Genomic DNA, 27,812 nt, shown 5'->3' on the forward strand with positions numbered 1-27,812 from the left:
GCCTCTCCCTTCTCTCTTTATGGCCATATGAAATCGAAGCCAACATTTTTAGAAATTTAAAATTTTCCTTTAATGTAATTTTGTGCTCTTGCCCATAGTCGATAAATGCTTAATTTATAACGTTACAATTAGTGTTATTCTCTGATTGCGAGGGGGGAATTCCTTTCACACAAATCCCTAGACAAATGCAGAGGTCTGGGATGGTCATTGGGTGCCTGACAAGAAGCTCTTCTAAAGAAGTAGGGTAATTATTAATTACTTGTGGCTCATTTTATGTTCTTTGACAGAATCATGACATTAGTGATGTTAGGTACACTGTCCTAATACTATTAATTTTTCATTTCGGTTCTTCTCTTCCATGCACACACCATCTCATATTATACTTGTAAATTTTTGGTAAGAAACAATTTGGATTGATCTTCAGAAATTCCACCTGAAAATATTCTCCTCACCATATTGGTACAGTTTTTTTTGAAATGTCCAAAACTGTAGAGAATTTTTATGCGAATTGATTTGAGCCAAATCGATGACATATGCCGGGGAGCAAGATCTCAAATACTCCCATATTGAAAATTTTAAGGCTGTGATTTAGTCATGTTTTCCCAGAAGGCTTTGCAATGGGTAACATGATTTATATTTGCTGTGCCCACTGTCTTTAACTCATTTGCCAGATGGTTGCAAAGCGAGCTGTTTGCTCTTGCAGACACAAAATATATGAAATGTTAAGGGGGAACAAGCACATGCTAGAATTTCTTTTATGAGATGATCTTTTACTAGAGAATGTTATGTGAAGCCACGGAGACAAATGTATTGACAAATCAAGACTAATAAGAACACGACCTCCCAAATATCCCGTAAGTATAGTTTTCTCTAAACTACCTTTTAAAAACTTTAAAAGAGCAGTTGGCTTTATCCACTTACCATTTAAAAATCTCAATTTCACTATATTTTTTTTACATGAGAGAAAATATTTATTTTAATGTAACTCTTTTCCCCAAAGACCTCGAGAACCTCAGATAAAGTCATTTATAGCCTAATAATATCTGAACTTACAGGGTACATTACATCATGCAAGATAAAGTCTCTGGAACAGGTTTTCTTTGAAGTACTTGGGTGGAAAAGATCACTGTCAGTGGCTTTTCCAAATAAAAAGACAATAATAACGGCTGAACTTCATACTCGTGTGTGATGACATGTTTTGCTTTAAAAAGGCCCATCATATGGTCCTGTCTTAAGGGCTTTGGGGTCCCCGTGGGGCAGGATGACGCAACTTTCATCCGAGCGTGTCCAGCGTGGAGCCGACTGTGCAGCCCGTCCGCATGTCAGAGGCCTTTTGAAGTTCTGAGGGAGGAAGAGCTGTAAATTAAGTCCAGTTAGTACTTTATTTTCCTTTCCATTTATTTTTTTAAACAAGCAGACAGCAGGGACAAAGCTTCACCACCCTTAGGCGGTCGTGGCGTCCTCCTGGATATCTTGGCCCCCGTCCTTTCTCCCACCATGACTCACTCTGTGCCTTTCTCACTTCCTGTGGCTAAGGAGGCCAGAGCGGGAGGAGGCACTTGGGACAGGGAGGAGACGCAGCGAGAGGAGCAGAGCCTCAGCCGGTGGGCTTCGGACCGCTCTGGGTTCTGTGAAACGTGGGCTCCATTTTCAGAAAGTCTCGGAATCACAAGGAGGAGGGATCGAATTTAGACAATTGGAAATAGTGAAGGGCACAAAGTGAACAAAGCAGTGAAGAAAATGTGAAAAGGGGTGTGCGGGGAGGTGGGGACAACTTGGAGAATAAGCCTTGGAGAGAGAAGTGTTTGGGAAGGGGTTTGGGGGGGACAAGGTCAGATAACGCAGGTGCTGGGCCAAGATGTGGGCTTCATTCCGCAGGCGGTGGGAGTATTTGGGGCAAGAGATTAACCTTCAGTTTAGTTCACTGCGCACTTATGAAGTGTATACTCTGGGCCGGGCAAGTGTGTACAGACCGGGGATTCAGAGAAGATGCTGCCTTTGCCCTCAGGCTGCTCTCCCACTCGCAGGGTGACAGGCAGTTGAGTGTGTAATATGATCAAATGATAAATTCAGAGCAAATGATGTATGTGGAGGACAAACGAGAAGTTTAGCCTCCTGCGTAGTCCTGGGAGACCCCCTGGAGGAGGGATGACTGAATTGCTTCTTGGAGAATGAGAAGGAGTTAATCAGCAGAGGAACGGAGAAGGACGTTCCAGGCCAAGGGTCAGCATGAGCAAAGGCAGGGAGCTCTGGGACCATGCGGAGCCTCCTGGCCGTGTGATCTTTCAGGCACACGAGGTGCTGGTGGGGAGAGAGGTCAGGTGACTGGGGCCGTCCTCCCTCTTCCCTGTACCACCGTGGAGGCTGCCAGTTTTCCCTTCCTCAAATGCATCTCCCCCACAAGGCATCCCCAAAGTAAATCTGATCGTGCGATTACCTGGTTTAAAAGTCCTTTAGTGGCCCCCATCGCTGATAAGATGCAGTCCCTGATAACCTGTTCCCACCTCGACCTTCCTCCGGCAGCACCAGACTTTCTGTAGGTCCCAGCTCCTTCTTTGGGTTTTTCCTCGGGCAGAGAAGACCCACGCAGGCCAGCGTACAGGCGGGCCCCTCCCCTCCGTCATGGAGCTCACCTCTCCTTCTCTGTGATGCAGGGTGTTTAGGGGTTACTTCTTCCAAGGGGCTGCCCTCGACTCCCCTCCCACCCACTCTGTCGGGTACAGGGTCTCTGTCACTGTTCTCACCATGTCGTTTCATAATTATCTCCTTGTGTGTAGGGTCGCTGCTGCTGTGGAGTATGAGCTCCTCAAAGATCCGTAACTTTTCCATCTCTGTACCCCTGGTTCTTTGAGTTCACACGTGAATGTATCTATATCTCCTTTCCCCTTGGGCACTTTGAGTTCTTCTCTGCATGAGGCCCCACCTCACTCCTACCAGCTCTTGGCCCGTGTCGCGCATTTGGTGGGTGAGGGAATAGACCTGAGAGAGGTCAGTGTCACACGGCTGGCAAGTGGCAGAGCTGGCACTTGAACACGAGTCTGTCCTCCTAACCAACGGGCTCTATGCCTCTTGGTGACTTTTGTGAATCAGATTGTGCTTTACTTGCTAATTAACCAATGGTTTTGTGTAAAGTAGAAATTAAACCTTAATTTGCTTGTTCTCATAACTTGGGTTTTTCGGCTCGATTTGATGGGAAGTATATTTATTGTGAAACTGAATGAATTTTATGGCCCGTGAATTGTATTTCAGAGGAAAGAACAAAACAGAACTGATTCTCTAAACCTTAGCTGGCAGTTCTGACTACTAGTTAACGTCGGCGTAGTCTGTCTCCCTAGATAGGTTCTTCTGTGAAGGTAGGTTTTCATGCTTGGCAAATGTCACATGGGAATTTGTCAACTTATTTCATCAAAAAGAAAAAATGAATTATCCTTTTCAGACAAACCTATTAATAGACCAATGACCACATTCTGTGATCGAATGACTAAATGGTAGAAAATATCTTTCTAAGAGTATTGGGTGTGGCACGAATGTACTTGTCATCTTTTTTACGTATCACTTATTCATCTGTTATTTTTAGTAGTAGACTTCATCTCCTCTCCCCTCCCACTTTCTCCAGCAGACCATGACCTTCCTGAGCTCATTAAGTGAACACAGCTATATTAGCAACGAAGAAGAAACTCTTACATTGTATTTGTATCAGCGCTTAAAAATGGAGTTTTCCTCCTTAATTTAGTGGTTAATCCTTTTTCCTTTTACAGTGAAAGGTGATGAAAACCTCCTTAGAGTGAGTGTTCTTCATCCTTGTTACTTTTAGTTTTAGTTTTTGTGCACCGACGTTAAATAAGAGCTCAATTGACCTAGAAGTCGAGTTTTTATTTTCCTGTCTTGGTATTTATCTTAAAAAAATAAATGTCTAGGAGAAATTATCAATATTTAAGGAATTGAGGAAAAAAACGGGGAAAACAGTCTTAAGAGAATTGATTTTGGGCATTTTAGTGTTTGATAATGTTAGGAAAAAAATCTCCAGAAATTCCCTGATAAATGTGATGTCAGATAATATTACTATTTTAATGATGATGATGATTGAAATTGACTGACGTAGCATATATAAATAGCTACAAAACTATCTTCTATTTCTCCCTTTCCATTTAAAAAAATGTATCTTTATCTCCTTCACCTCATCTTTTGAGGGACGATTATAAAATATAACATTACTTTAAATTGGGGCTGAAGTTGTACATTAAGGCTGGTAAGAAATTGAAAAGCGAATGTTCAGTATAAATAGGGCAGTAGATAGTTTGACATCCTTTTACATAGAACACCTGGGGATTTGTGGGGAGAAAGCAAGTCGACAATTGGATGAAAACTTGAATGAAAGTTGCTGAAGTACTTCTTGGGTAATGTGCAGTTACCTGCCTTAGGAGTGAGAAGAAAGACCTAGGATTCGGGCTGCGTCGCAAATGCTCAGTAGATGCTCATCCCCCACATATTGTTCATATCGGGACCAGCTTCGGGCCTTTGCTAGTCTGAAAAGACTAAGTTGTTACGTGATCCTGTCGAGTCACTTCCCTTCTGGGCCTTTTCTACTGAGCAAAGAAGACATGGTAATCCCGATTGCCTTGCAAGTTCATTGCCTATGTTAACAGACTTTCTCATTGTTACAAGGTCTGTTTTGAGCTTGTGGGTCTGGCTTGCCTATTGCTCTCTTCCTTCCTATTACCCAGGCCTCTGAATCCATGTCCTCAGCGTACTTTTGCCTGCACATTCTCCCAAGTACTTCTCTACAACTTTGATGAGTCTGCGGAAAGCAAAATCAAATATTTCATTGGTTCTTAGCCAACCACCAATCCTCATTTACCCTCCATGACTGCTTCTCTATAAAGAACCACGACCTTAAAAACAAGATAACTGTCTTTATGGAGTAGATGTGTGACTAATGATGGCTCACTCTGGATAAGGATAGGAAGCATTGTTGAAATAGAGAAATCATAAGGTCCCATCTCATTTGTATTTTCTACTAAATTCAATTTTAAAATTAATATGATTAAAATACTAGTTTTCCTGAAACACGATCATATGAATTAGCACACTCTCTAAGATCTACTTTAAGCTGTTCGTTTTCCCTCCAGTGACCCTAAGCATCTGGATCCATGTTCTTCCCATGAATTCACTATGAATTCCCATGAACGCATTTGTCTCAGATTTTAGGTGGAGAGGTATAGGTGTGCTGAAGGTTATCACAGTGTTTCTGACAAAATTTGATGATTCCCTGTTTTAAGATGAACTGTTTATACCTTCCAATTGGAAGGTATTCACGTAAATATGTTAAACGATGCCTTTAAAAACACTTTGTAACCTGTACAATTCAGTGAAACTAGAAGAGATTGTTGTCTTCCCTGATCTACAGGGATTGGCATAGACTTAGAATTTATTTTATATCTTTTGTCTTCTTAAGCCACTGTGAATGGCATGGGCTTCTTTATCTCCCAGCATCTGGTGACTCATGCCTCCACCCCAGAAGCTCTAGGAAGTGTCTCATAAGCCATTTCACATGGAGGAATAAATGAGGAATAAGCTTTAACACACTAGCTAATTCCGAAATATCTACACTATTTTAAGACAAAAGAATGCGTCCATAATTATAGATTTTCGGGAAATCAGAGAAGATATTTGTGAGACAGACGAGTAGTTTTCACTGTGCCCTCTAGCTTCGGGGAGGTGTCAGTTTATGGTTACATAATACCCACCCATTACTTCTGGAATCTAGAATTCTCTAACGTGGCAAGAGGTGTGCAGTTTCAGTTTGACGTGTCTTGTTCGTTTAAAAGAGCGATCCTCACTCAGGCTATGATGAGCCTGAATTGGTGGAGATGCTTTCAGAATGTAACCTTCCCCGACCTCACAGCTAACCGGTAGAATCTTCAGGCGAAGGACCTGGGCATCTATTCTGGTCATTCTGGTATTCAGTCAAGGCCGACACCAGCAGGGGTAGATTACCTCACCAGTTAAGAGGTGACAGAATCTAAAATGAGGTTAAAATCACTACGGAGATTGAAATTTTCAGTACATGCTGGGAATTTGTTTTGCTGACCAACAATGATGCATCAGCAGGTTGTTTAGATCTTGCAGCCATCTTATTTCTTTCACAGAGACAATTTGTACAGTAAGAAATAGAGATGGAGAACTTGGAGGGGTCTGGGGAATACCCAGAATTGGTATTGTTTTTCTCTAGGAGAAACCGAGGGGAACATAGTGTTAAATGTTGGGGGTCCTTCAAAATAGCATATTTATCCAGATTAAGGATTGACCTGGAAAGTTTCCTGGGCAAGCTTCGGATCTGATTGGGTGCTAAACATGGCAAAACCAGGGGTGCCGTTGTTGTAAATGAGAAGACAACTCTTGTCCTGAATCTTTATTACGACCCTTTACTGCAGACCTTCTCTTGAATCTTGAGGTTGCTCTCAGCACCATGTGAAGCCCAGCTTTCTGTTCTGCTATTGAGTCCCTGTTCCGACAAGTTACTAGAGGCTTCTTCACCTGTTAGTTTATCTTTAAATGAAGGTGATACTTACACATCACACACTTTGACATCCCTGGAAGAAAGGAGAGCAGCCCCCTGAGTTTGACCATATTTCTTTACCAACTCATGACTTCAGTTTTGAAGAAGTACAGAGAAATTTCTCTATATAAATAATTATATGTGTTCTAATTGTATTTAGGCGTGTAGCTGGTGCTTATTCTCTAAGATGCTTGCGGTAGGAGTAAGAGCTCTGTCTGTCCTTACCCCATTTGCTTTTTCTTATTGCGAGTTATTTACTCAGAATACAGAAATGTAAAGTCACAGTCTCTATCTATCTAGCATCTGTTTGTGTGACATTCAGTGAATCTGGTTTAAGATCAGATGGCTGTAAATGTGAAGAGAAATGAAACAAGAATGAAATAACTGGTTTACAATTGTGTAAGTGCCTTAAGTCAGCGTGATCGCGAGCGCTGGCATTCTGCAAAGGTCATGCCGTTTTGACAAGGCACTGTAGGGATCACCAGCTTCGTTTTGCTTCTGGCCATCCTGACGAAGCACACCGCTGTCTGACCCAGTGTGTTTTGGCGGGAGGGCTTGAGCCAGGGTGAGCAGGGCAGGCTGATTGCAGCTGTGCCACACCAGCTGAAATGAATTTTTCCCTCAAGTTCATGAATGGGATCACGTTTTCAATTTGACCTATGAACACTTCTCATTTTTATTTAAATTATCCCTATTCTTGCTTAAACAGATCCAGCAGTGGGAGCAGAACCTGGAGAAATTTCACATGGATCTATTCCGGATGCGCTGCTATCTGGCCAGCCTACAAGGTGGGGAGCTGCCGAACCCCAAGAGCCTGCTTGCCGCCACCAGTCGCCCCTCCAAGCTGGCCCTGGGCAGGTTGGGCGTCTTGTCGGTTTCCTCTTTCCATGCTCTGGTAAGTTCCCTAAGGAGGCTGTTTCTGCAGCATTCAAGGTGGACCGCCCTCTCCTTTGTCTGGCTTATTAACTTCAGTGCTCCTGTGACTTAACCCAGTAACTGGGGACTGGGCACCTGGGGATGGAGGGTTGGGGACGCCTTGCCATAAAGAGCCCGGGCTTCTCTGCTGCTTATTTTAGGAATCCAGCTGCAGCTAGTAGACAGCTATTCAATATTCACATGTGCATTTGCCTTTCTGTCTGTCCCACCTCGTACAGTCAGGAGGGTGGCATTCCTAAAGGGTGGTAATAAGGGTGTGAATGTTGTAACCGGGCCTGTGTTCTCCAGATGAGAGATATCTCTGTGATGGATCCATTTCCGGTGTGTCCGGTAGCTTTGGGGACTGGTCAGGACGCATTGATAGCAAGCAGGGCTCACTTCTGTTAGGGCAACAGTCAATCCCGTCTGTCGCCCAAATAATGTACGTTAAGACTTTCTAAAACTGTGTTGTAAATTAGGTGTGTTCTAGAGACGACTCTGCTTTCCGGAAGAGAACATTGTCACTGACCCAGCGGGGGAGAAACAAGAAGGGCATATTTTCTTCGTTAAAAGGTCTGGACACACTGGCAAGAAAAGGGAAGGAGAAGAGATCTTCTATAACTCAGGTGAATGTCTCCGCGTGCGGGGGACAGCGGACCGAGAGAGAAACCCTCGTTGCTGCACGTCATAAATGTTCATCGTCCGTTAAGAATGACATAAAAGTTGGTTCAAAGGAACGCAGTCTTAGCATGGACGTTTTTCCCAAATGATATACACACGTTGCTCATTCTCTTTTCGACACTCCCAAAAAGAGGCATTGACAGCTTGCTCACATCCGGCGTGCTTAGGAACACAAAAATAACACCCAGAGAAGAATCCACACTTTTCATTACCTTTCCTACTAATATTTATTTTCCCTATAGATATCGTCTTAAAATAAATGTGTAAAATTAATTATAATCAGAGTTACCGCAGCTAAATTCTATCAGACACTTGGCTCACTTAATCTCTGTGACACGAAGTAGGCATTTGGTCATCGCATTGTACAGATGAGGAGCCTGAAACCTGGGGAGGTTACGTAAGGCGCGTCCTTACCCCTGTTCACACAGCACCTGAAGGGCTGGGCTGGGACTGGGTCTACCTGGATTTGAAGCCCCGAAAGGCTGGGCTATGGCTGCTGTTGAATTCCCTGAGGGAGGGTGGCCGTTTTAACATTCCATCAAGTAAAAATAGCCTGAGCACTGATTGTTGAAATGTGGCCCACGTACCGTGAATTGTTTTCAGAACTTTTTGAATATTCACATCTGAAGTATTTCCTAACACCATGAATACAGTATGTGATCATGAATTTTATGTGGCCGATTGAGATGTTTTAGATTTATTACTTTTTCAGAGACTATTGAAAGGTGAGTTATCATATGACGATCTGATTATGGAAGTGAATAGGGAAAATGTTTGTGATTAAGTCCGAAGAAGTCCTTGTTTTTATTTTTAACAGGTGGCTATTATCCAAATATGCTTTCAATGTCATCTGGAAGGGAGGGTCATATTTTATGGAACTTTATTTTCTAATTTTTACGTAGATATTCATTTGATCGTGTCTAACAGTTTTGTGCGTTAGTGAATAACAGAGATAGTATCGGCTTCTTTGACCTGCTTATAATTTTGGAACAATAAAGGTGGAGGTGATAGGGAGTGGGTTGGTCGATTGAAAGACACCAGAAACACATGAAAATGCTTTTATGTGGCCACTGTTTTTGTATATTCGTATATAATCAGAAAGAATATCATATTTTAAAATTATGGCTCTACTTGTACTTTAATTGTAAAAAGTCATTGTTGGTTATAAGTGAAAATGTATTTCTTCATTGTAGTCAACTATAAACCATTGGCTAATGTTGGGCTTATATTTTTTAATTGAACTAATATGAAACTTAAATAAGGTCTTTGGGGCAAATTTTGATTTTAATCAAGGCAGTCAATTCAATATATTTAAATCATCATAATAAATAATTTGATAACTTGCTTATTTTTCTTAGATGTTGACATTTAGCTAATTAGATATGAGCTTAAGATGGTCTTTACCCCATCATATGTGCTAAAAGTTCTTAACATAAGATTTCTTGTTCAACAAAAGCATTTGTTTGAACACTTTTTTAAAAAAGAAATGAAATTAATTATAGCGTTGATATTTATAACTGAATAAAGTTGATATAGTAGGTCTCCATTAATGTTTAAATGACCTATTCTTTAATGTTTATTATTCTGCTACAAAATCTAGAAGATAAAAATTAGAAAAAAAACACAGGAAATTACTCCTAGTTTCTCTACTAAAACACAACCACTTTTAATATTTAACTATTTCTTCTCAAAATTTATTACATGCACATTTAATATATAGTTATAAGCTTGATTTTAGTAGCTTTGCCAACTCAACTTTGAGCTCTGTTCCATATCTTTAGAAATCGCACTTCTTGTTAAAAGTGACATCGGGAAGATCCCAGATGACTTAGAGAATGACATCGTAGAACAGTAAAATATGGAACCATATGGGAAAGAAAAAAAAAAGCAACTTTTTCTTTAAAGTTAAAACTTTGAATGTGGTAGAGTAGTAAATAGTACAAATTGTGATATGAAAACCTTATAAAATGTTATAGAACTTAAACTTTTCAGTACCGAAGAAGGTAGCCTGCCAAATGAACCTCGCAGAGCTATTTCATTGGTCTGTTTTCAGCCCATCTATCAGATATTTGATTCAAGTGGCAGCCATGGATTTTCTGGAACTCAGCTACCTCAAAACCCCAATAACTCCAGCAAGGTAAACATTGCCATAGATGGCAGCCATCCTGTTTCACACCTATGACCCAGAAGCTGAGTTAAGCGGGCAGTGCTAGTTCAGAAACTTTATATGAATCTGTCGAAAATAAATTTAGAATTAACGTGGCCCCTGGTAGGTAAATAAGAGATTTCTAGGAATGCCAAGTATTTTTGAAGGTATCTAAACTCATGATAACTCCGTCTTAAAAGCAGAATGACTGAAGTCAAAATAGCAGCTTTCATTTATTCTTCCCTATTCCTCAACAGTACTTACCCTTATTTGAGAGTTTAGTGAATTCAAAATTGTGTTTTCCTCTTAGGATTGTCAGGGGTCATCACACAGATCCATGCTGTCAACTTAGCAGCCTTTGGATCTCCAGGTGTCCTCGGTGGAGCTGAGTACAGGGTCCCCTTCGGTCACCAGAATCGCTTCTGACCAAACACATTGTCAGATCTATTTCTGAGGAATGGAATTCTGGAGTAAGGGGAAGATTATCTGGATGGGTTTATGCTGCTTCTTTGTGTCTTTTTTCAAAGCTACACCTTACCCGCGAAGCTATGTTTCCTGTTACTGATTGGTTACCCTACCTTCTTTGCCAAATCATTTTATCTTGGATTTTATGTCCAACAAACCTCTAAACTATTTATGGAGGTTAAAACCTGATTTTAATAGGCTTGGATAAGCTTAATATGCTTTTACAGAAGCAGGCAGTATTTATAATAAATTAATTGGTATAATTCAGTGAATTGGGAATTTAGTTTGAAAAAACTGAGGAATGATGGAGTGCATTAGACAGTGTGACATGTGCTACGGACTTTGAGTGGGGGACTCTCTGGTTATCCTAAAATAGACAATATAGACAGCCACCTAGTCTGCCTTCACGTGAGTCTGGCCCTTACCGTGGGCCCCAAGCTGCTCAGTGTGCCGTGGTTACTGTTGAAACTGCTCCCAGGTGGCAGCTGAGATGTCCTGAACTGGGGTAGAAAACCTCCGCTCAAAACCCAGTCCCTTTCTCACCCACCCTCAGAGTCAGGGGCTGAGGGGCAGCGTATGTGATGGATTTGTGCCAGCAGGCCGTGTCGCTGGCATTGTTCTCGTCTGTTCTTTTTCTCTCCTTTGGCTAGATCTGGACAACCAAGGGAGCACAGGGAAGCCATATCCAGATCTTCCTATTTACAAATCATAGCATTAAAATAGCAGACTTTATTCTGTATACTCTCAGAGCCTGTGTCAAAATCCAGATCAAATCGCACTGTTCTCCTGGAATTTTAGTTGATTTTCTAAAAAGATGGTGTCACTGCTATTTGCTTGGTTCTTTATACTACTTTTCTCTGGCAGTCATTCCGACAAGTATCTATATCGTGTCTCCCAGGCAAGCTTGTAATCAGGACCTTTGCTCGGTATAGTTTATATAGATCTTATGATTGTGTATATATTCTCCATCCTTAGCATACTGCTAAGGATATGGTCTTGCTTAGTCAATTTGCCTATCAGCTGTCTATATTAGATGTAGTTCTTTAATGTTTGAGAAACACTATTTAATCTGCAATAAAATCCCATAATTTTAAGATTTTATCTCTCCCAACATTAAACAACAATTTAAAATTCTTTGAACGTTAAGAAATTATATCATCAAAGCACTTTCTATTAACAGGACTTAGGTTGGACTTTGAAAATGAATTTTGCTAAAATAGCCATTAATAGTTAGAATTAATTATTTAAGTTGGGCTCAAATTACCAAAAGGTCTTCTTGTGATTTAATCGACAAGTCCCCTTGGTACTATAACGGATGAGAGGAAAATATTATTGCATCTGTTTTTTAAAGCATAGGTATTTAAACAATTATCTCTAGTTATTTTAAGCATTGCTTCTGGTCTGGGAAACTGAAGAAATTCCTTTGACTTATAGGGCTGTTTTAATGGTATGTTTATCATTTCTGTACTGCAGGACTCAGATAACTAGTTTTAAATTGAGTTGCAGATAGAATTGAGGGCATTTGTTTTTTCTGTCTCTGAGACTTAAAATTTTGCCTGGTAGCTGGTTGAATAATTAATATTACATTTCACTAGTTTTCCTCTGCTAATTATTCTTGGGGAATATTTATAACTTTCACAAACCATTTATATACCGTCAGTATATTATCTCTATTAGTGTAACACAGAAAGGCAGTCATTCCTGAGCATTGGGGTGCGGGGGATGGGGGGGTCACAGGCATTTAAAAATATTCCACTCTAATTGGTGCATCATGTAACAGTTCAACAGTGAGTCACCCCAATTTAAAATCTGTTAGGATTGGAATAAAGCCAGTCTTATGTGAGCATTTTTTCAGAGGACGCTTTGGCTAGCCCAAAAGGAAAGCTTTTCATAGGTGCTTATTGATGAGTAATAATGAGTCTCAGTCAGGATTTGAAGGGAGGTATTTGTTATGGAGATTGACAACAAATTCTGGACGGAGGCTCAGAACAGGCAGCTACTCCAGAAGCTTCATAGCAGAAACTGGAGCCCCTGGGCCTTGGCTCTCTCTCCTGGAAAATTGGTTTGGGGTGTCCCAGCGTTCTGTGGCAGCAAGTGAATGAAGTATTGTCGCATTAGTCATTAGCTCCAAAGTGGGGGAAAAAAACGCTAACGTTGGTTTTTAAAATGGAAAATATGAATGAAAAGCACTTTTGACTGTAGCAGTAGTTCGTTTAAATAGAATATTGGTTTGGAACCCTAGATAACCTACCTACGAAGACAGACAGGCAGACAGACAGTCACACACACACACATAGGTCATTGCTCTCCTTTGGTATCAACTGATGTTTAGGCATCAGCCCAAGAAGGAAATAAACACTTTCTCCTCTCTGACATTTTCTTGTTAAGAAAACCCGGAGCACTGAGTCCTTTGTTTTCTCCTCATCTCACTTGCTAATAGACTTTGCCTTTATCAGCAACGTGGTGGTGCGGGCCCATTTGTGACAGCCAGACTGTGATTTCACTACTCACTTCCCTTCAGTGATCCAAGTAGTAATTACAAGCCATTTGATCCGGGAGCATCTGCTGTGAGAACACACAGAGTTTCAATTTTCTCTCCTGGAAGCGCTCGGAGCAGAAGTAATTTGACATGTGCCTCCAAGACCATTAATGTAATAATAATAATAAATGCTTCTGTGGAAGTGGCCGTGCCAGGAGGCTAACGTGATTTGTAAACCTTAACTGGTTAGTCTGCAAAAGCCAGAGCTACCGGTCAGTGATGACGCTCCCGTTTCGTGGATGGCCGGATCCAGACCGCACGGTGATCTGAGCGTCAGTTGCCACCACAGTCCCCCCGGGTTTTTAAACAAGGGGTGATTCTCATGCAGGTCTTCATAGATCTTTATAGACGATTAAATCACGGTGGTCAAGCCGACTACAATATACTGCCACCAATATACAGACTGAACTTCGAAAAAGTTTTTTTTTTTTTTTTTTTAACCTTCTTATGGCTCTTTATGGTTTATGTACCTTGAAATGCCATTCCTCACACCAGTCCCCAGCCTCCCTGTGAGGCTGGTGTTTCTTAGCCATCTTTAAAGGTAAAGAAACTGAAGCCAAAGGACATTAGATACCCATCCCAACAGGGCTGGGATGGGACCCAGATTACCCATTACATTTTTACCATTTCCATTTACATAGGAACCGGCAACCTAGAATGGGCTAATGGGAAACTGATTTTCAGGGGGAGAGACAGGTGCAGTGGGAGGCAGGCTGGGTTTGCAGCAATCTTAGAGGTAGCCAACTATGGACTTAAAGATTTGTTTAATGTAGCACCTTTGAAAGTTAGCCGGGAAGAGAGGTCTCCAGATGGCCGAGTTTGTTGTGCTTATTTTCAAGGTCTTCTGTTCTTTTTATGAAAAACAAGGTAGGGGAATATTTCATCTGGCTTATTGAAAAAAAAAAATGTCAATTTTCATTGTGGAGCATTGACCCGCAAGGGATTCGGTCCCATTTTCTGTATAATCGGGCAAAGCTGACCAGGATCTAGGAAAGCCGTCAGCACCAAGTAGCCTTTTCTTTCTCAAGTTCAAGTTAATTAATCCCACTTTCTTGATGCTTCCTTGGAATCACCAGGTTTTGCGTTTCTGTTACTTCATACACTTCTGGGAGTGTGTGTGTGTCTGTCTGATGCCCAGAAACAACTTACATAGATATTTTCATCGCGGGATCTCTTGTGACGGTCTGAATCATCCTTGGCCTTGGCTTCGATAGGCATCTTCTCTTCTGTCATTTGCTCCATCTTAAATCAAGGGGAGACGCAGGAGCGATTCCTCAGAGAGGTTGCGGGCACAAAGATGGGGGGTGGCCTTTGAAACGAGGCTGAAGGGTGTAAACAGGTGCTCAGCCCCGAAGCTGTGGGGAAGGTAAAGCCGGCACGGGAAGCTGAACTGAATGAGGGTCTGGAGGCAAAGATGGGGTTCGCTCCTTTGTGGAGAACGTCAGGTGGGCCATTTTGTTCAACTAGAACACATGTGTATCGCAGAATAACAGGAATCAGGAAAAGTTAGGTTGCATCTTTTGAGGGCACTGAGTGGAGGTGGGGGGGCGGGTAGGGTGGAAGCGACTACCAGGCTGATATATTTCTATAGAGTATAGTGGTGGTGAGTACAGACTCAAGCCAGGTTTCCGGGGTTCAGATCCCCACGGTACCACACTCACAGCTCCCTGTGTGAGTTTGGGCAAGGTTCTAGAATTTTCTGAGCTTCCTTTTTCTCACATGTTAGTTAGAGGGTTGAGAACTGACAGCATGTGAAAAACCTATTCCGTTTGGCCCTGCGTAATAGTCTCCCTCCTGTTGCCAGCAAGGAATGGGAACAGGAGGGCAGGTAGGGCGGGGTAGCTGTGGCATTTCTCATGTCCCTCCCCCACCTGTCTGTCCTGTCACGTTTTTCCTGTTCTGCTAGTGTGGAATTAAACTGCTTTGCAGCAGGAAATCGGGATTGTTTGATTTCTTCCTGGCCTGTTTTGGTGTGTGGTTTCTTACTCCACAGTGACCTCTGCTGGGTTTTCGTTCGATTCTGAGCAAGCGTGGTTTGAGAGATGGGGTCTGCACCTTTAAGGCAGTACCTGCCTGTTGATGCCTCACCTGGTGGAAAGTATGGCCCAGATGAAGTACCGGGGAGGCTGAACCAGAGAAGAAAATGTGACTCGGTGAGATACGGCCTTCAGCAGAGAATGGCGTCATGCTGGTTCCCTGCGTCCTTGGCTCCTCTGTCTCTTCTTCTCTTTAGTTTAGGCACACGAGGTTCCTGCTTATCCTGGGCTGTGACCAGCTGTCCAGGAAAATGTACAGAAAGTGGCAGACCCTTGACAAATCCAGAAATGTTACTTCAAAGACGAGCATCTCATTTAAAAATGACAACAAAGAAAGATGGGTCTTCCCTTGCTTTGCCTAAACCTGTTTTGTTTTGTTTTTTTAATTTCTTTAGCATCTCCTCTGGTTTTTAAACCTGACATAGGAAGATCTTTTACCTTTTTTTTTTTTTAAATGCATAGAATCGAAAGTAAAATCACTCATCAATGACATAATACTGAGTAGTGTTGAATCTGTATGTAACAGTTTCTGCTGTGTAAGGCGTTTTCACATCTTTCCTTTGCTCACAAAAATTTGTACTAATAATCTTTTTAGCATCTACTCTGGTTTTTAAACCCGACATAGGAAGATCTTTTACCTTTTTTTTTTTTTAAATGCATAGAATCGAAAGTAAAATCACTCATCAATGACATAATACTGAGTAGTGTTGAATCTGTATGTAACAGTTTCTGCTGTGTAAGGCGTTTTCACATCTTTCCTTTGCTCACAAAAATTTGTACTAATAATCTTAAGTGATGATATGAATATTATCTGCTTTCACGGAATGGGGCACAAGGCCCAGCAAAGTAAATGTCCCATTCTAGGTCTCTCCTTACCAGTAAGTGGTAGAGTTTGTGACTTGAGCATCAGGTTATTTAATTTCAAATCCTCAAATATTTACTACCAGACTCATGGAAGAGCCTAGCCAGAGGAAAACATTACTGAGTTGCTTAACAAATGTTAACTATTTTTGTTTGTAAGTTATAGAAGTACATATCAGCATGAGGTCATTGAATTACTGTGATGATGAAGTTTAGGAAACTCAGCTTTTTTGGAAAAGGCTCATGTTTTGGGATGATTTCTAAAAAAGAATATTTAGATGTGAAATAGCTGAAGGATAGAAAAAAAAAAATCGCCAGGTTTAGGGGTTGACTTTTAGAAACAAGTAGGAATAACAGAGAAGAAAAATGTGCTTGGATTAAATACAGCTCAGGGTTAGGACGCAGGCAGGCGTCAGTAGCCATGGATGAGGGTGGATCTGAAAGTCACCGAGGTGGCGGCTGAGGTGCGGATTTCACAGTGGCCTTATCAGCCTGCACCTCTGGAGCAGTGAGACTGGATACCCAGCAGTCCATGCATTGACTACGGTGTTCTAACTTGAGCTAAGAGGCAAAATGGCATTAGTGGCTGGAACACAGCAAGGAGTTAATGGACTCCCAGTCAGCTGCACTGGGCTTCAGTTGCACGTGGGTTAAAGACTGGGGCTTGTCTGCCCTAGGGGTCGTGAGAAGCCTGAGGTGTGAGGCATGTGAAAGGCCTGACTGTAAAACATGCCGTAAATGAAGGGGCGCTCGATGAGTAATTTCTCTCATTTTTAAATCAAATTTATCTGCTTTCTTTTTTCTTTTTTCTTTTTTGAATCCGAAAACAGGTTGATGATCTTCTGCATATGTACGGTTCAGCCGTCGATGGTGTTCCCCGAGACAGCACGTGGGAAGTCCAGACTTATGTTCATTTTCAGGATAATCAAGAAGTGTCTGTTACGATCAAGCCAGAGCACAGAGTAGAAGATATTTTGACTTTGGCATGCAAGGTAATGGGTTTTGCTGCAGAAATCTGCTTCTGCACAAAAATAATCATTAATGTTGCACTCCTGTGCCTTCTAAATCTGTGTGGCATTTAAGACCTCACTTTCTGCCGTAGGAAACATTAACTTATGTTAACATATTTGTTAATTAGCATTCTTCTTCTTCATCTTTTAGAAGTATGAGTTGTTGGGTCATATCCCTACCCTTTGTGAAGAACCCGAGCTATTTTATTGAAATTACATATATGCCTTTATAGCTAGAGTAATTATGAAGGTGGTGGTTTTTTAAGTTACTGAGATGGTGCCGTAGCAGAAGGTGGTACAAACTTTTAAATGTTGGTTTGATTTAATCCTAAATTGTTTTACCGAGTTTCTCTAGATGAAGCAAGTAACTTGACACCATTCATAGCGGTGTTATGGAGTCGATGAGATATTTTATTCATTATTCAAGTTGGGTTTTATTTCTGAAAAGGTAGCTTAAGTCTTTATTAAGACTTAATAGGAGAGCCCCCTGAAATGGATGAAATAGACGCAGAAGTATCAGATCAGATGTGTTTTTGACCACCAGATGGCGCAGTAGAGCTTAAGTATGTTTACATTTTCAGAGAAAATGCAAATATATGAAATGGTAAAAAAGACATGTAGAGTTTGGTAACTCTTTACTATGTGCACTTAGTAGACATGGGTAATCTTTAGTCTTCCTTCGTCACGTCAGTTTAAGCCTCAGTATACCAGACATTTATATTCGTAGCTTATGTTCTTAACAGTTTAATTCCCTTTTACTCTATTATGTAAGGATTTTATGAGTAAACAGCCAATGATATCATTTTATAGCGATGATATCAGTTATTGATAAATTTTCTAAGTGATAGAGCATGTCAGAAGTAGTGGGTCAGTTAGACCCAGGTAGAGCACAGATCTGAGATAATTTCTCACTGTTGAAAATCAGAGAGAGAAAGACAGAGCATACATACACATGCAAGTGTATGAGTTGTGTACACATTTTCCTTTCGAAAAGGTTTTCAAGTAGGAAATTCCTTATTCTGAAGTCTGTGGAATATGAGATCGTTAATATTTCACAAATTTCTCTACTTCAGGAGTAGGAAACAACTTAAAGTTAGGTACAACCAATGTATAAAGAGATAGAGTTTGCCGAGATGGTAAGATATGTTCTATTAGATATATACTGCCATAACTTCTTCAAAATACATCTCTTGCTTTTAGTGATAAGCAGTATCATTTAGAGAAAACCGTCTTTAAAGTAATGATTTGTCCCTTCTTTCCTATTTTTGCACATTTAGGTTTGAGCTCTCATGTGGGTTTAAACTCAGCACCTTATATATGGTATTTCTTAGATATTTCCACTTTGATTTTCAATGAACGAGGATGAATCTAGAAAGAATATTTAGACTCTAAATAACTGTCTTTTCCCTTATAGATGAGGCAGTTGGAACCCAGCCACTATGGCCTACAGCTTCGAAAATCAGTAGATGAAAACACTGAGTACTGTATTCCCGCACCATACGAATACATGCAGGAACAGGCAAGTGTGCGGTAGCCTTAGAAACAGAAATCTGAACCACATCCGCGGCCTCTTACTTTCAAAATTCTGTAATTTGGGGAGAACAATTCTGTTTAAATTCGGCATCTAGTTTGGAAACATTCAAAATAAATTTCCAAGAGATCATGGCCTCAAACCCTCTGATTTTGTGGTTTTTACCTTTTGTAGGTTTATGATGAAATAGAAGTCTTTCCGCTAAATGTGTATGATGTGCAGCTCACGAAGACTGGGGGCGTGTCTGACTTCGGTGAGCCCAGGGACCCCCTTATCTAGCCTCGCCTAGTTTGCCACGGTCCTGGCCCTAGTTTTTTTTCTTTACGTTGACGTTTTCGGAAATGATGGCGATAGTTTCTGAACTTCATTATTCTTGCTTCATTTGTATTTATTTATATTAGCGAAGTTATGCGTTAATATCAGGAAAGATGTCAAAGTTATTAGAAGGAATAAAAATCAAAGTCGATGAGAAATTTGAGATGATGGTGATAATGACACAGTGAATTTACTGTGTGCCGGGTGGTATTCTAGGCTGAGAACTCATGATTCATCTGACAGTTCTTTTCATCTCAGTGTCTTTGCTCTGAGCTTATTTTCACCCACCTGGAGTGCTACCCTTCGCTGCTCTCCCTTCCCCGCATTCCTCCTCCCTGATTGTGTAAATTAGACCTGTCCTTCAGGAACTTAACTGAAGGTCAAACTTTCTTGGAGCCGCCTATCTGATTGCTTTAGCTTCGGTTTAGCAGTTAAGGGTCAGTACCATTCAAATCACTTCGTCCTATTTAATTCTTGCGTTTCTATTTGTATTTAAACTTGTCTTTGACCTCTTCGTAGACTGTGCTTACGTCTTAAAGTTTATTTCTGTCTCTCATTCTGTCTTTTACCATAGGAACTCCGTAAATAGATAATAATCAATGAATATCTCCTTAGAAAGACTATTTCTTATCGCATTAAATATATTAACATAATTATTTTTCTTCAAATGACTCAAGCTGATCAAGTTCTACCCGTTGTTTATTATGTTAAAATTTCCTTTTTACGATTTGTTCTTTGTTTCTTAATTTTCGGGATCTGTTTTGACCCAGATGCTGAGTTTGCCTTTAAAGCTCTCTTAACATTTTGTCTATGTTTCTGTTGGCCTTCACATCACTCTACTTTCCGTGGTGGCTCTTTGTCAATCTTCTTTGTCCTTGCGTGACTGAAGGACTGAATGAACATAGTTGCAAAGGTACTTTCTGCTGACTGCAGTCTCCCAGGCTCTGCCTGAGGCAGTGAGGAAATGGGGCGGGTCAGGATATGCCACTCTTCCTAAGGCAAAGGACTTCCAGTATTACCGGACCACCACATGGAGCCTGGAGCCTGTGCTCCCTCCTGCCTGTGGAGTCAGAGAGGTTGGCACTCTCCAAGTTAGGGAGATGCGTTTAGAGAAGGGAAGTGTCCCCTGGGCTGGATGGATGTGTAGTCGTATTTAGGGCAAGCACTATGTCTATCCAAGTATTTTTCTAGCTTCTTAAAATGCCCAGCCCCAAATGGAGTTGTTTCTTAACAAATGTTGATTTTTGTCGAACTGACTTTTATTGCAATAATTGTGAGTATTTTTTGGTCTTGACTTTTTAAAAAAAAATTCAGAAAAATGTAAATTGTGGCAAAATACACATAACGTAAAGTTTGCCATCGTAAGCATTTATGCGACTGGTTAAAAATGACAGTTCAGTGGCATTAAGTGCATTCACATGGTTGCATAATCATCACCACCACCCACCTCCAGGACTGTTTCTTTCTCTCAAAACTGCAGTTTTGTACCCATCAAACGTCCCTCCTGTTTGTCCTCCCCGTCCCCCACCCTCGGCGGCCCCCATTCCACTTTCTGTCTCTGTGAATTTGACCACTCTAGGTACCTCAGCTAAGTAGACTCATACAGTATTTGTTCTTTCGTGACTGGCTTATTGCACAGAGCATAAAAATGTCCTCAAGGTTTATCCTGGCTGTAGCATGCGTCAGAATTTCCTTCCGTTTTTAAGAGTGAATAATGTTCCATCGTATGGATGTACCACATTTATTTACGCATTCATCTGTGGATGGACGGTTGGGTTGCTTCTGCCTTTTGGCTATTGTGCATGATGCTGCTGTGAATACCGGTATACGGTCACAATTTTTGACTAAGGTCGTGCACTCATATTTCTCAAACCTTTCGTCCTTACACGTTCCTCTTTTTCTGATCCTGCTAGATATTTGTGCTTTCGAAATCATTGTAACTTAGACTTTCTCAACGTACTGTACTGATGGGACTAGATGTTTGAGAAAATACTGCAGATGAAGTTGAAGAAATTCATGTGCCGCATTTAGACTTGTGTTTCCCTTTTGTTTTTACTCCTAGGCTTTGCAGTGACAGCACAGGTGGATGGGCACCAGCATCTCAGCCGCATATTTGTCAGCGATGTTCTCCCTCATGGCTTGGCGTACGGGGAAGGTCCGTGTGGCCCGGGCTGCCTGTTTTCTCTCTTGATTCAAATCTGTGGAATGCGGTCTGGCTAGCGAAATTTTCTTCTTGCCGTTTTGTCAGAAAACGGTTTCTCCTAGAATGTTAAAGAAAGTAAACTTCAGAGTTTAATTGACAGTACATATGCATAAACATAGAGAATGTTGGTGTGTGTGTGGTTTGAGTTGTCCGTACGCAGAGAGAGCACGCGTGCATATTATACGGATGGATGGAGACAAGAGTGTGAGAGCCAGACAGGCAGACAGACAGATAAAAGAGATGGAATTTCCCAGGACTTTTACATCAGATACATAGAAGGACAGTTCGCTCGAATGGCTCTCGAATTGTTTCCCTTTCAGGCTGTTCTTTCTAATCCTAAAGGGAGCTGAAATTTGTTTTGTTATCAGTGGCATCTAAATACGTGTTGGCACTTTTCTTCAAAGATAGTGACAGAACAGCCCCTAACAGTACATGGTCTGAGTTTGGCAGTCTGCTTTCATCTTGCAAAGTTTCTCTCAGTGATCTCTTTCTCTCTTTTCCTCCTCTGTTTCCCCTTCCTCATTCTAGGGCTGAGAAAGGGCAACGAAATCATGACCTTAAATGGGGAAGCTGTGTCTGATCTTGACCTTAAGCAGATGGAGGCCCTGTTTTCTGAGAAGAGTGTTGGGCTCACTCTGATTGCCCGGCCACCTGACACAAAGGGAACCCTGTGTACTTCCTGGTCAGATAGTGACCTGTTCTCAAGGGACCAGAAGAGTCTGCTACCTCCTCCTAACCAGTCCCAACTTCTGGAGGAATTCCTGGATAACTTTAAAAAGAATACAGCAAATGGTAAGCTTTGTTCTTTCTTTCTTTCTTAACTGCTGGTATCAACAGCTAAAATTTGTAGGTTATTGTTTTGCTAGCAAACTTAGGTTATTTAAGCTATTCAAAGCATTTTTTTTTCATTTATTAGGAAAACACAGATGCCAACCAAGTAGACTTGATCAAAATTCCATGCATTTGAGTAATTAAAGCACTTTCATGAAAATAGAAAATAATTTCGTATAATGAACACATTCTTTGAAATTGCAGAATCTTTTAAAAATCATCCATGATGTTTAGTATTGTACTTGCTTTGTGATTAAAGGTAGGTGAAAGCCAACATAAGTGCCAGAGTTGATTTTCTATTCAGTTGAGTCAAAGACAAAAACATTTTGCAGTATTCTATTGAGCCTTAGAATAGTTGATGCAATTCAATTCTTTACCTCTTTTGCGAAATACTTTCTCAGTAAACTGCAAGCTTTTACTGTAGGTCATGAATTTTAACATTTTGTAAAGGCCCCAAAATGAAAAATTGTATGTTTGCCAATTTATTTTTCTAAAGGTAAAATTTCCATGTGAGGAAATCATTCGAAGGTTTGAATTTCTGAGCTTATCACTCATCCATATTTGAGACTTTGCAGTGAAGTAAATAAGGGACTCCAGCTAATACTGAAAACCTGCAGTTTCTCTCTGTGCCCCTAGAGGAAGCTGGTGAAGCCCCGGTAGGAGATGGAGCACAGGGTCTTCATCCTGCAAGCTCACAAAGTAATTTTTATACTTAATTACAATGATAGCGGATTTCCAATTGGAATCTCTGCATGATTACCCAAAGTGAATGAAACACACAAAAGGGGAGTTGTCAGGATAGATTTAATTATAAAGCGAGTTTATGAGGTCATTTTTGGAATGAAAAAAATCAGATTGTAAGATTTGTGATTCCGTACGGTACATAGCGCTTCCTCCTCTTCTCTCCAATTTAAAATACCGTGAAATTGGCTATTGGCATGTAAAAGTGGATGTCGTAAAGCAAAAATGACGACGGAACTAATTAGTTGCTTGGTTCTACGAGGGCCATCATTCAGCTATCCCGGGCTGCGTCGTAGGCCTGAGTGTTGCCCATAACACACACCTATGTCCCCTCGCTGGGCTCATTGTCCTTGTGGGATCCATTCCTGCCCGTTATATCTCTATGTATTTTATCACAGTGAGAAATCACTGTGGAGTCATTACACTTTGGTACTTGCTGGGATGAATTTCTATAGAAAGCAGCAAAGAGAGCAAATTTACCTCTTTTTTTTTTTTTTGATAGTAAGAATCAAGCAGGTCAGCTAAGCTTGTTTACCACTTTTTTTTTTTTTTGCAAGGAAGCAGAATAAAGAGGAGGTCCCGGATGTGTTAGACAGCTATGACACGACTCATCCCAGGGAGCCGTTCTGACAGTGTCAGCTTTTATAACTTAAGGGGGCCACGTCTGTGTGTGCAGGTGGCCTCGCCGGAGCGTGGCACTGCTTGTCCACAGCTGCTCTTCCTGCGGGTCCCTCTGCAACTGTGGTGCCCACCTCTGCTGGTCCTTCCCTGGAAGCTGCTTCCCGCCAGCCAGGAGGGAGCCACTGACCACTGACCACTCGGGGGGTTCGGGGGAGCCTGCGTGCTCTGCGCTCCGTGGGGTGAATCATTCTCTCCCCTCTCCAGGGAGTGCCTGGCTGTTACCGTCTGGCCCCTTTACTGTCCCATAGTAATGTGCTTGTGGACTGCTTCCCCAAACACTTTGCAAATGTGGAATTTATTTATTTTCTTTTTGAAGCAGTTGCATAACTGACGAGGGAAGTTAAATGCCCGTGAGTGAACATTTTAGAAGGAAGTCCGTCCACTTTTAAGATTAGTGGAAGAGAAAATAAGGGGTAGGTAGGTGAGAGATTGAAAGAGAAGAGAGAGAAATGAGGATGAGTGTCATGTGTGCGTGATACCACGATTGTATGGGAACCCCGTGTTTGTGGAAATGAAGAGACGGGGCGGTGTGGTGACAAACTCTCAGGCTTTGGGTCAGACCTGGGTCCGAGTCCTAGCCTGACCTTTCCAGGACATGTGACCTTGGGGGCAGCCCTCGGCCAGGCAGGCGTGGGCTTCCGTGTCTCCTGTGGAGACACAGTTCTTCAGACGGCACCGTGGGATTGAGCCCCCTTTGCACTTGGCAGGTTTCACACATTCCCTCACCTTCCCTCCTCCTTCTCTTGGGCTTCTTGGGGTCACCTGCCACATAAACCGCACCCACATCCTAGGCTCCGACTCTGCTTCTGGGGAGCCCAGAGAAAGACACCAAGCCTCAGTTTCTCACCCAGATGAGGCTCCCACACCCGCCCTCATGGGTCGCTGGCAGGTTTGAGGGGATCCACGTCATCACTGCTCCTTACATGGCAGGAATTTTGAAATTCTGATTCCCCTCCTCCCTCTCCTGTGCCTCTCCTGTATGGCCTGACGCTTCATTAAAAACGACTTCGATTTGCTTTGGTGATGAATTAGAAAACAGCAATCTCATTTCTTGCTTAAAAAAAAAAAGATAAAAATTAAATAAAATAATTTAAATGAGTTTGAAAAACAATTTTTCATATCACTTTGAGTTATACTCAAGAGGGGTCATTTCAGAGTCTGCCTCTCCCTAGATTTCAGGTTCCCTGGGCAGCACCAGAAGGCATGCTGGGACAGCTGTATACGTGGGGGATTGGTTCCAGGACCCTTTTGGAAACCGAAGTCCAAGGATGCTCAAGTCACTTACATCAAATGGCACAGTATTTGCATATTACCTACACACATCCTCCCGCATCCTTTAACTCATCTCTAGATAACTGGTGGTAATACCTGGTACACTGTAAATGCTATGTAAACAGTCATTACGCTGTATCGTTTAGGGAAAATGACAAGAAAAGGTCTGTACACGTTCAGTACAGACGCAGCCCTCATAGGCCTAAGTACACAGTCTATGTCAGCAACGATGTAACTTTTTTCCCAGTGTTTTCAATCTGTAGTCGGTTGAATCCAGCCATGGGAAACCCAGGGATGGGGAGGGCCGATTGTACTTGAAAAGAAGGAAGGCTTTCCCATTTTGTTTTCCAGAGAGGCCAATCCTCTGCCTATTAATGAAAACCAAACAGTTGGCTCTCTGGAAGAGAAGCCCTATTTTTTATACAGAGGAAGAAGAAGCCCTAAGCAGTCATTTTGGGTGTTATCTTGACTAAGTGGACTATTTACTGTCCCCCCTACTGGATGCTTAAAATGTGTAAGGCCCTGGGAATAAGCTACATGGAATTCAAGGCTATGGTCTATTTTTGGCTTGGTCAGGTGTCCAGAAATTAGTATTTGCTAGCTTTAGTCTCTTAACTAGGTGTGACCAAAACAGCACTCTCATTATTTATATGTTTGACTGGAAGAAATCTTGGCCACAGTGGCAAGTCCCAAGGAGCCAGGGTTGCTGTTCAGGTTCTGTGCTTTTCTAGAAAAGAAGCATTCTACTGGGATTAGAGACTCATCAACATATGTAACGTTTAGGACAATGGTCTTCATATTTTGTGGAGTGTATGACTTACCTGATGAGCTTGTGCACATGCCCATCCCTGGGGCCTGCTGTCAGAGAGCCTCCTTCAGGAGGGCTAGGGTATTGCAGGCTCTGTTAACAGCATTCGTCACACTGTCCCTGTGGCGGTTAGTCTCAAGGTGGGGCTGAACCTGAGCAAAGGACCTACCGTTTCTGAACCCTTCTGTGCCAAGATTTTGAGGATTAAATGAGATAATGTGTAAAATCGTCGGTAAATTGTAGCTATTGTGCTTGTATGTTGTCAGTCTTTGCATTAGGGGTTATATGCCCCGAACCTGCTCCACTATCCTAAGTGTCTTAGAATACAGCCAGTTGACTTGTTAGCCGAACTCATTCGTTCCTCAGGAGACACTGTCCCATCTGGCAAATCAAGTGCACTGAGGAGCGAAGAACTTCCGGCAGTCACTGGCTTTGCTCTATTAAATTCCTGTGTTTCCCTAGAAATGAATGACCATTTGATTCTTACCTTTAAGGGTTTGAATTTCTGTCCCAGCATCCACTGTAGAGAGAGGAAATGTCCATGGGCTGTGTTTGACTTGGTCGGAAATATCATCTGTAAAGACTTTTTATAGAGAGATTTAATTTTGCCACTGGAATTCCCCAAAGAGGCGGGTGTTATTTTTAAGCCAACAAGGCAAGCATTGAAGGGATTGGAAGCGCCAGCCCTGTTTACTCTGAGCTCCCATTAATGCTGTTTTGGTGATTTAAGTAGGAAAATCCCTTTTCTAGTGTATGCCATCTTTTGAAAAATTCCCAAAGCTTTTCATCGGGCATGGGGTTCCTGAACTAAGTCTTGCTGTGAGCACTGAACTTGTTGTGCCATTAACGTAGTTTCCATCTATAAACAGCTATTAAGACTGCGTCGTTAGGATTGGGGGTTTATTTCACAGGAGACAAAATAGAAAAGACCTACGTCCCTGCTCTCACTTAGACACTATCAACCCAGCAAATGCTTACCCGATGATGAAGGTAATTGCAGCCTGAGGTTCTTTTTTTAATCCCTCATCACTTTTGAGTCACTCTCTTTTTAAATTGATGTATGAGTAGTGCGGCATCTCAAACTACCAGAAGCCACTTAGATGCAAATTTGCTCTTTGGAACGAATCGCGCCCCCTACTCCCCGCCCCCCGGGAAAGTATGTGTCCATGATACACCTTCTCACCAGGGAGAAGAGTTACAGAGCCAGCTCTGATGTGGCAAACCCACTTATTTCCTGTTTATGAGAGTGAGGGCATTTTGCCTTCATAGCTGGGGTTAGGATGACTAACGGCATTTAGCTCAGAGAAAGCTCTGTTTGTGTGTAAATCTACCATTCCGGAGTCTGTCGGACTGACACCCCAAATTCTTAGATGTAAAAACATATTAAAGTTGCTAACGGTGGTTGCTGCATTTAAACAGTTTTTTAAAAATGTGATTGGGAAATACTCATTTTATCTGAACACAGGGATCTCTGGTCTCAGAATTATTCGTTTCTGATAATGGTGCTGAATGTAGTTTTCAGTCTCATCCGTGGATGTGAGCATGTGGCTTTCTGTTAGCAGTGGAGGGAATTGAGGTGCTGGTATCTCAGTTCTCTTATAAAACTTAGTGTCATTCGGGAAATTGGTTCCCTTTTTCTCATTCTCAGTCATTCATGTATTCACTTGTTTATTTAACGAAATAAACAATAACATTTCGTTAAATGTCGCTGGTACATAAAGGAGATTAGACATTATGTTCTACCCTCAAGAGGCTTATAGCTGAGTGGGAAAAGTAAAACACTTGTAAGTAATAGGTCATTGTTTAAAAACTAAACTTTGCCATAAAAAGAATTTGATGTCCGGCACATAGGTGGAATTCCATTGATTTTTCTATTCATTTCGAGCAACGGGGGCCAGAAGAGAGGTGTGAGATCAGAGAGAGGTTTCTGGAAGAGAAAAGTCAGGTCAAGAGCATTTGATCTGAGCTGCAGGTGTACCTGTACTAGGATATGATGAAAATATGAAGAAATCATTGTTTTCATCTCGTTCTCTTACAGTCAAATTTTCAGAATTATCATCTATATTCATGGCTTTTCAAACAACTTAAATTCACAATTTATGGATTGCTTCATGAATTTACTCACTGGATAGGCACTAAAAGAAAGTTGCAATTCAAACAAATAAGTTGGAAAGGGCCATTCAAAATAAAAGATATGATTTGTATAAAGGCTGGAACT

General features: G+C 41.6%; 1 protein-coding gene across 1 annotated transcript in view; it reads left to right on the plus strand.

Annotated features, from left to right (window-relative positions):
- TIAM2 (T cell lymphoma invasion and metastasis 2) overlaps positions 1-27,812 on the plus strand; it is a 125,737-nt gene that overhangs the window by 42,716 nt on the left and 55,209 nt on the right. Inside the window, exons 8-14 of the mRNA XM_025049051.1 lie at positions 7,269-7,454; positions 7,954-8,100; positions 17,033-17,194; positions 18,627-18,731; positions 18,918-18,996; positions 21,121-21,213; positions 21,790-22,053. Coding sequence (XP_024904819.1) covers positions 7,269-7,454; positions 7,954-8,100; positions 17,033-17,194; positions 18,627-18,731; positions 18,918-18,996; positions 21,121-21,213; positions 21,790-22,053 — 1,036 coding nt within the window. The remainder of the gene's footprint in view (positions 1-7,268; positions 7,455-7,953; positions 8,101-17,032; positions 17,195-18,626; positions 18,732-18,917; positions 18,997-21,120; positions 21,214-21,789; positions 22,054-27,812) is intronic.

This window comes from Pteropus alecto, unplaced genomic scaffold (genome assembly GCF_000325575.1).
Source record: "Pteropus alecto unplaced genomic scaffold, ASM32557v1 scaffold195, whole genome shotgun sequence".
In the NCBI taxonomy this organism is placed as follows: domain Eukaryota; kingdom Metazoa; phylum Chordata; class Mammalia; order Chiroptera; family Pteropodidae; genus Pteropus; species Pteropus alecto.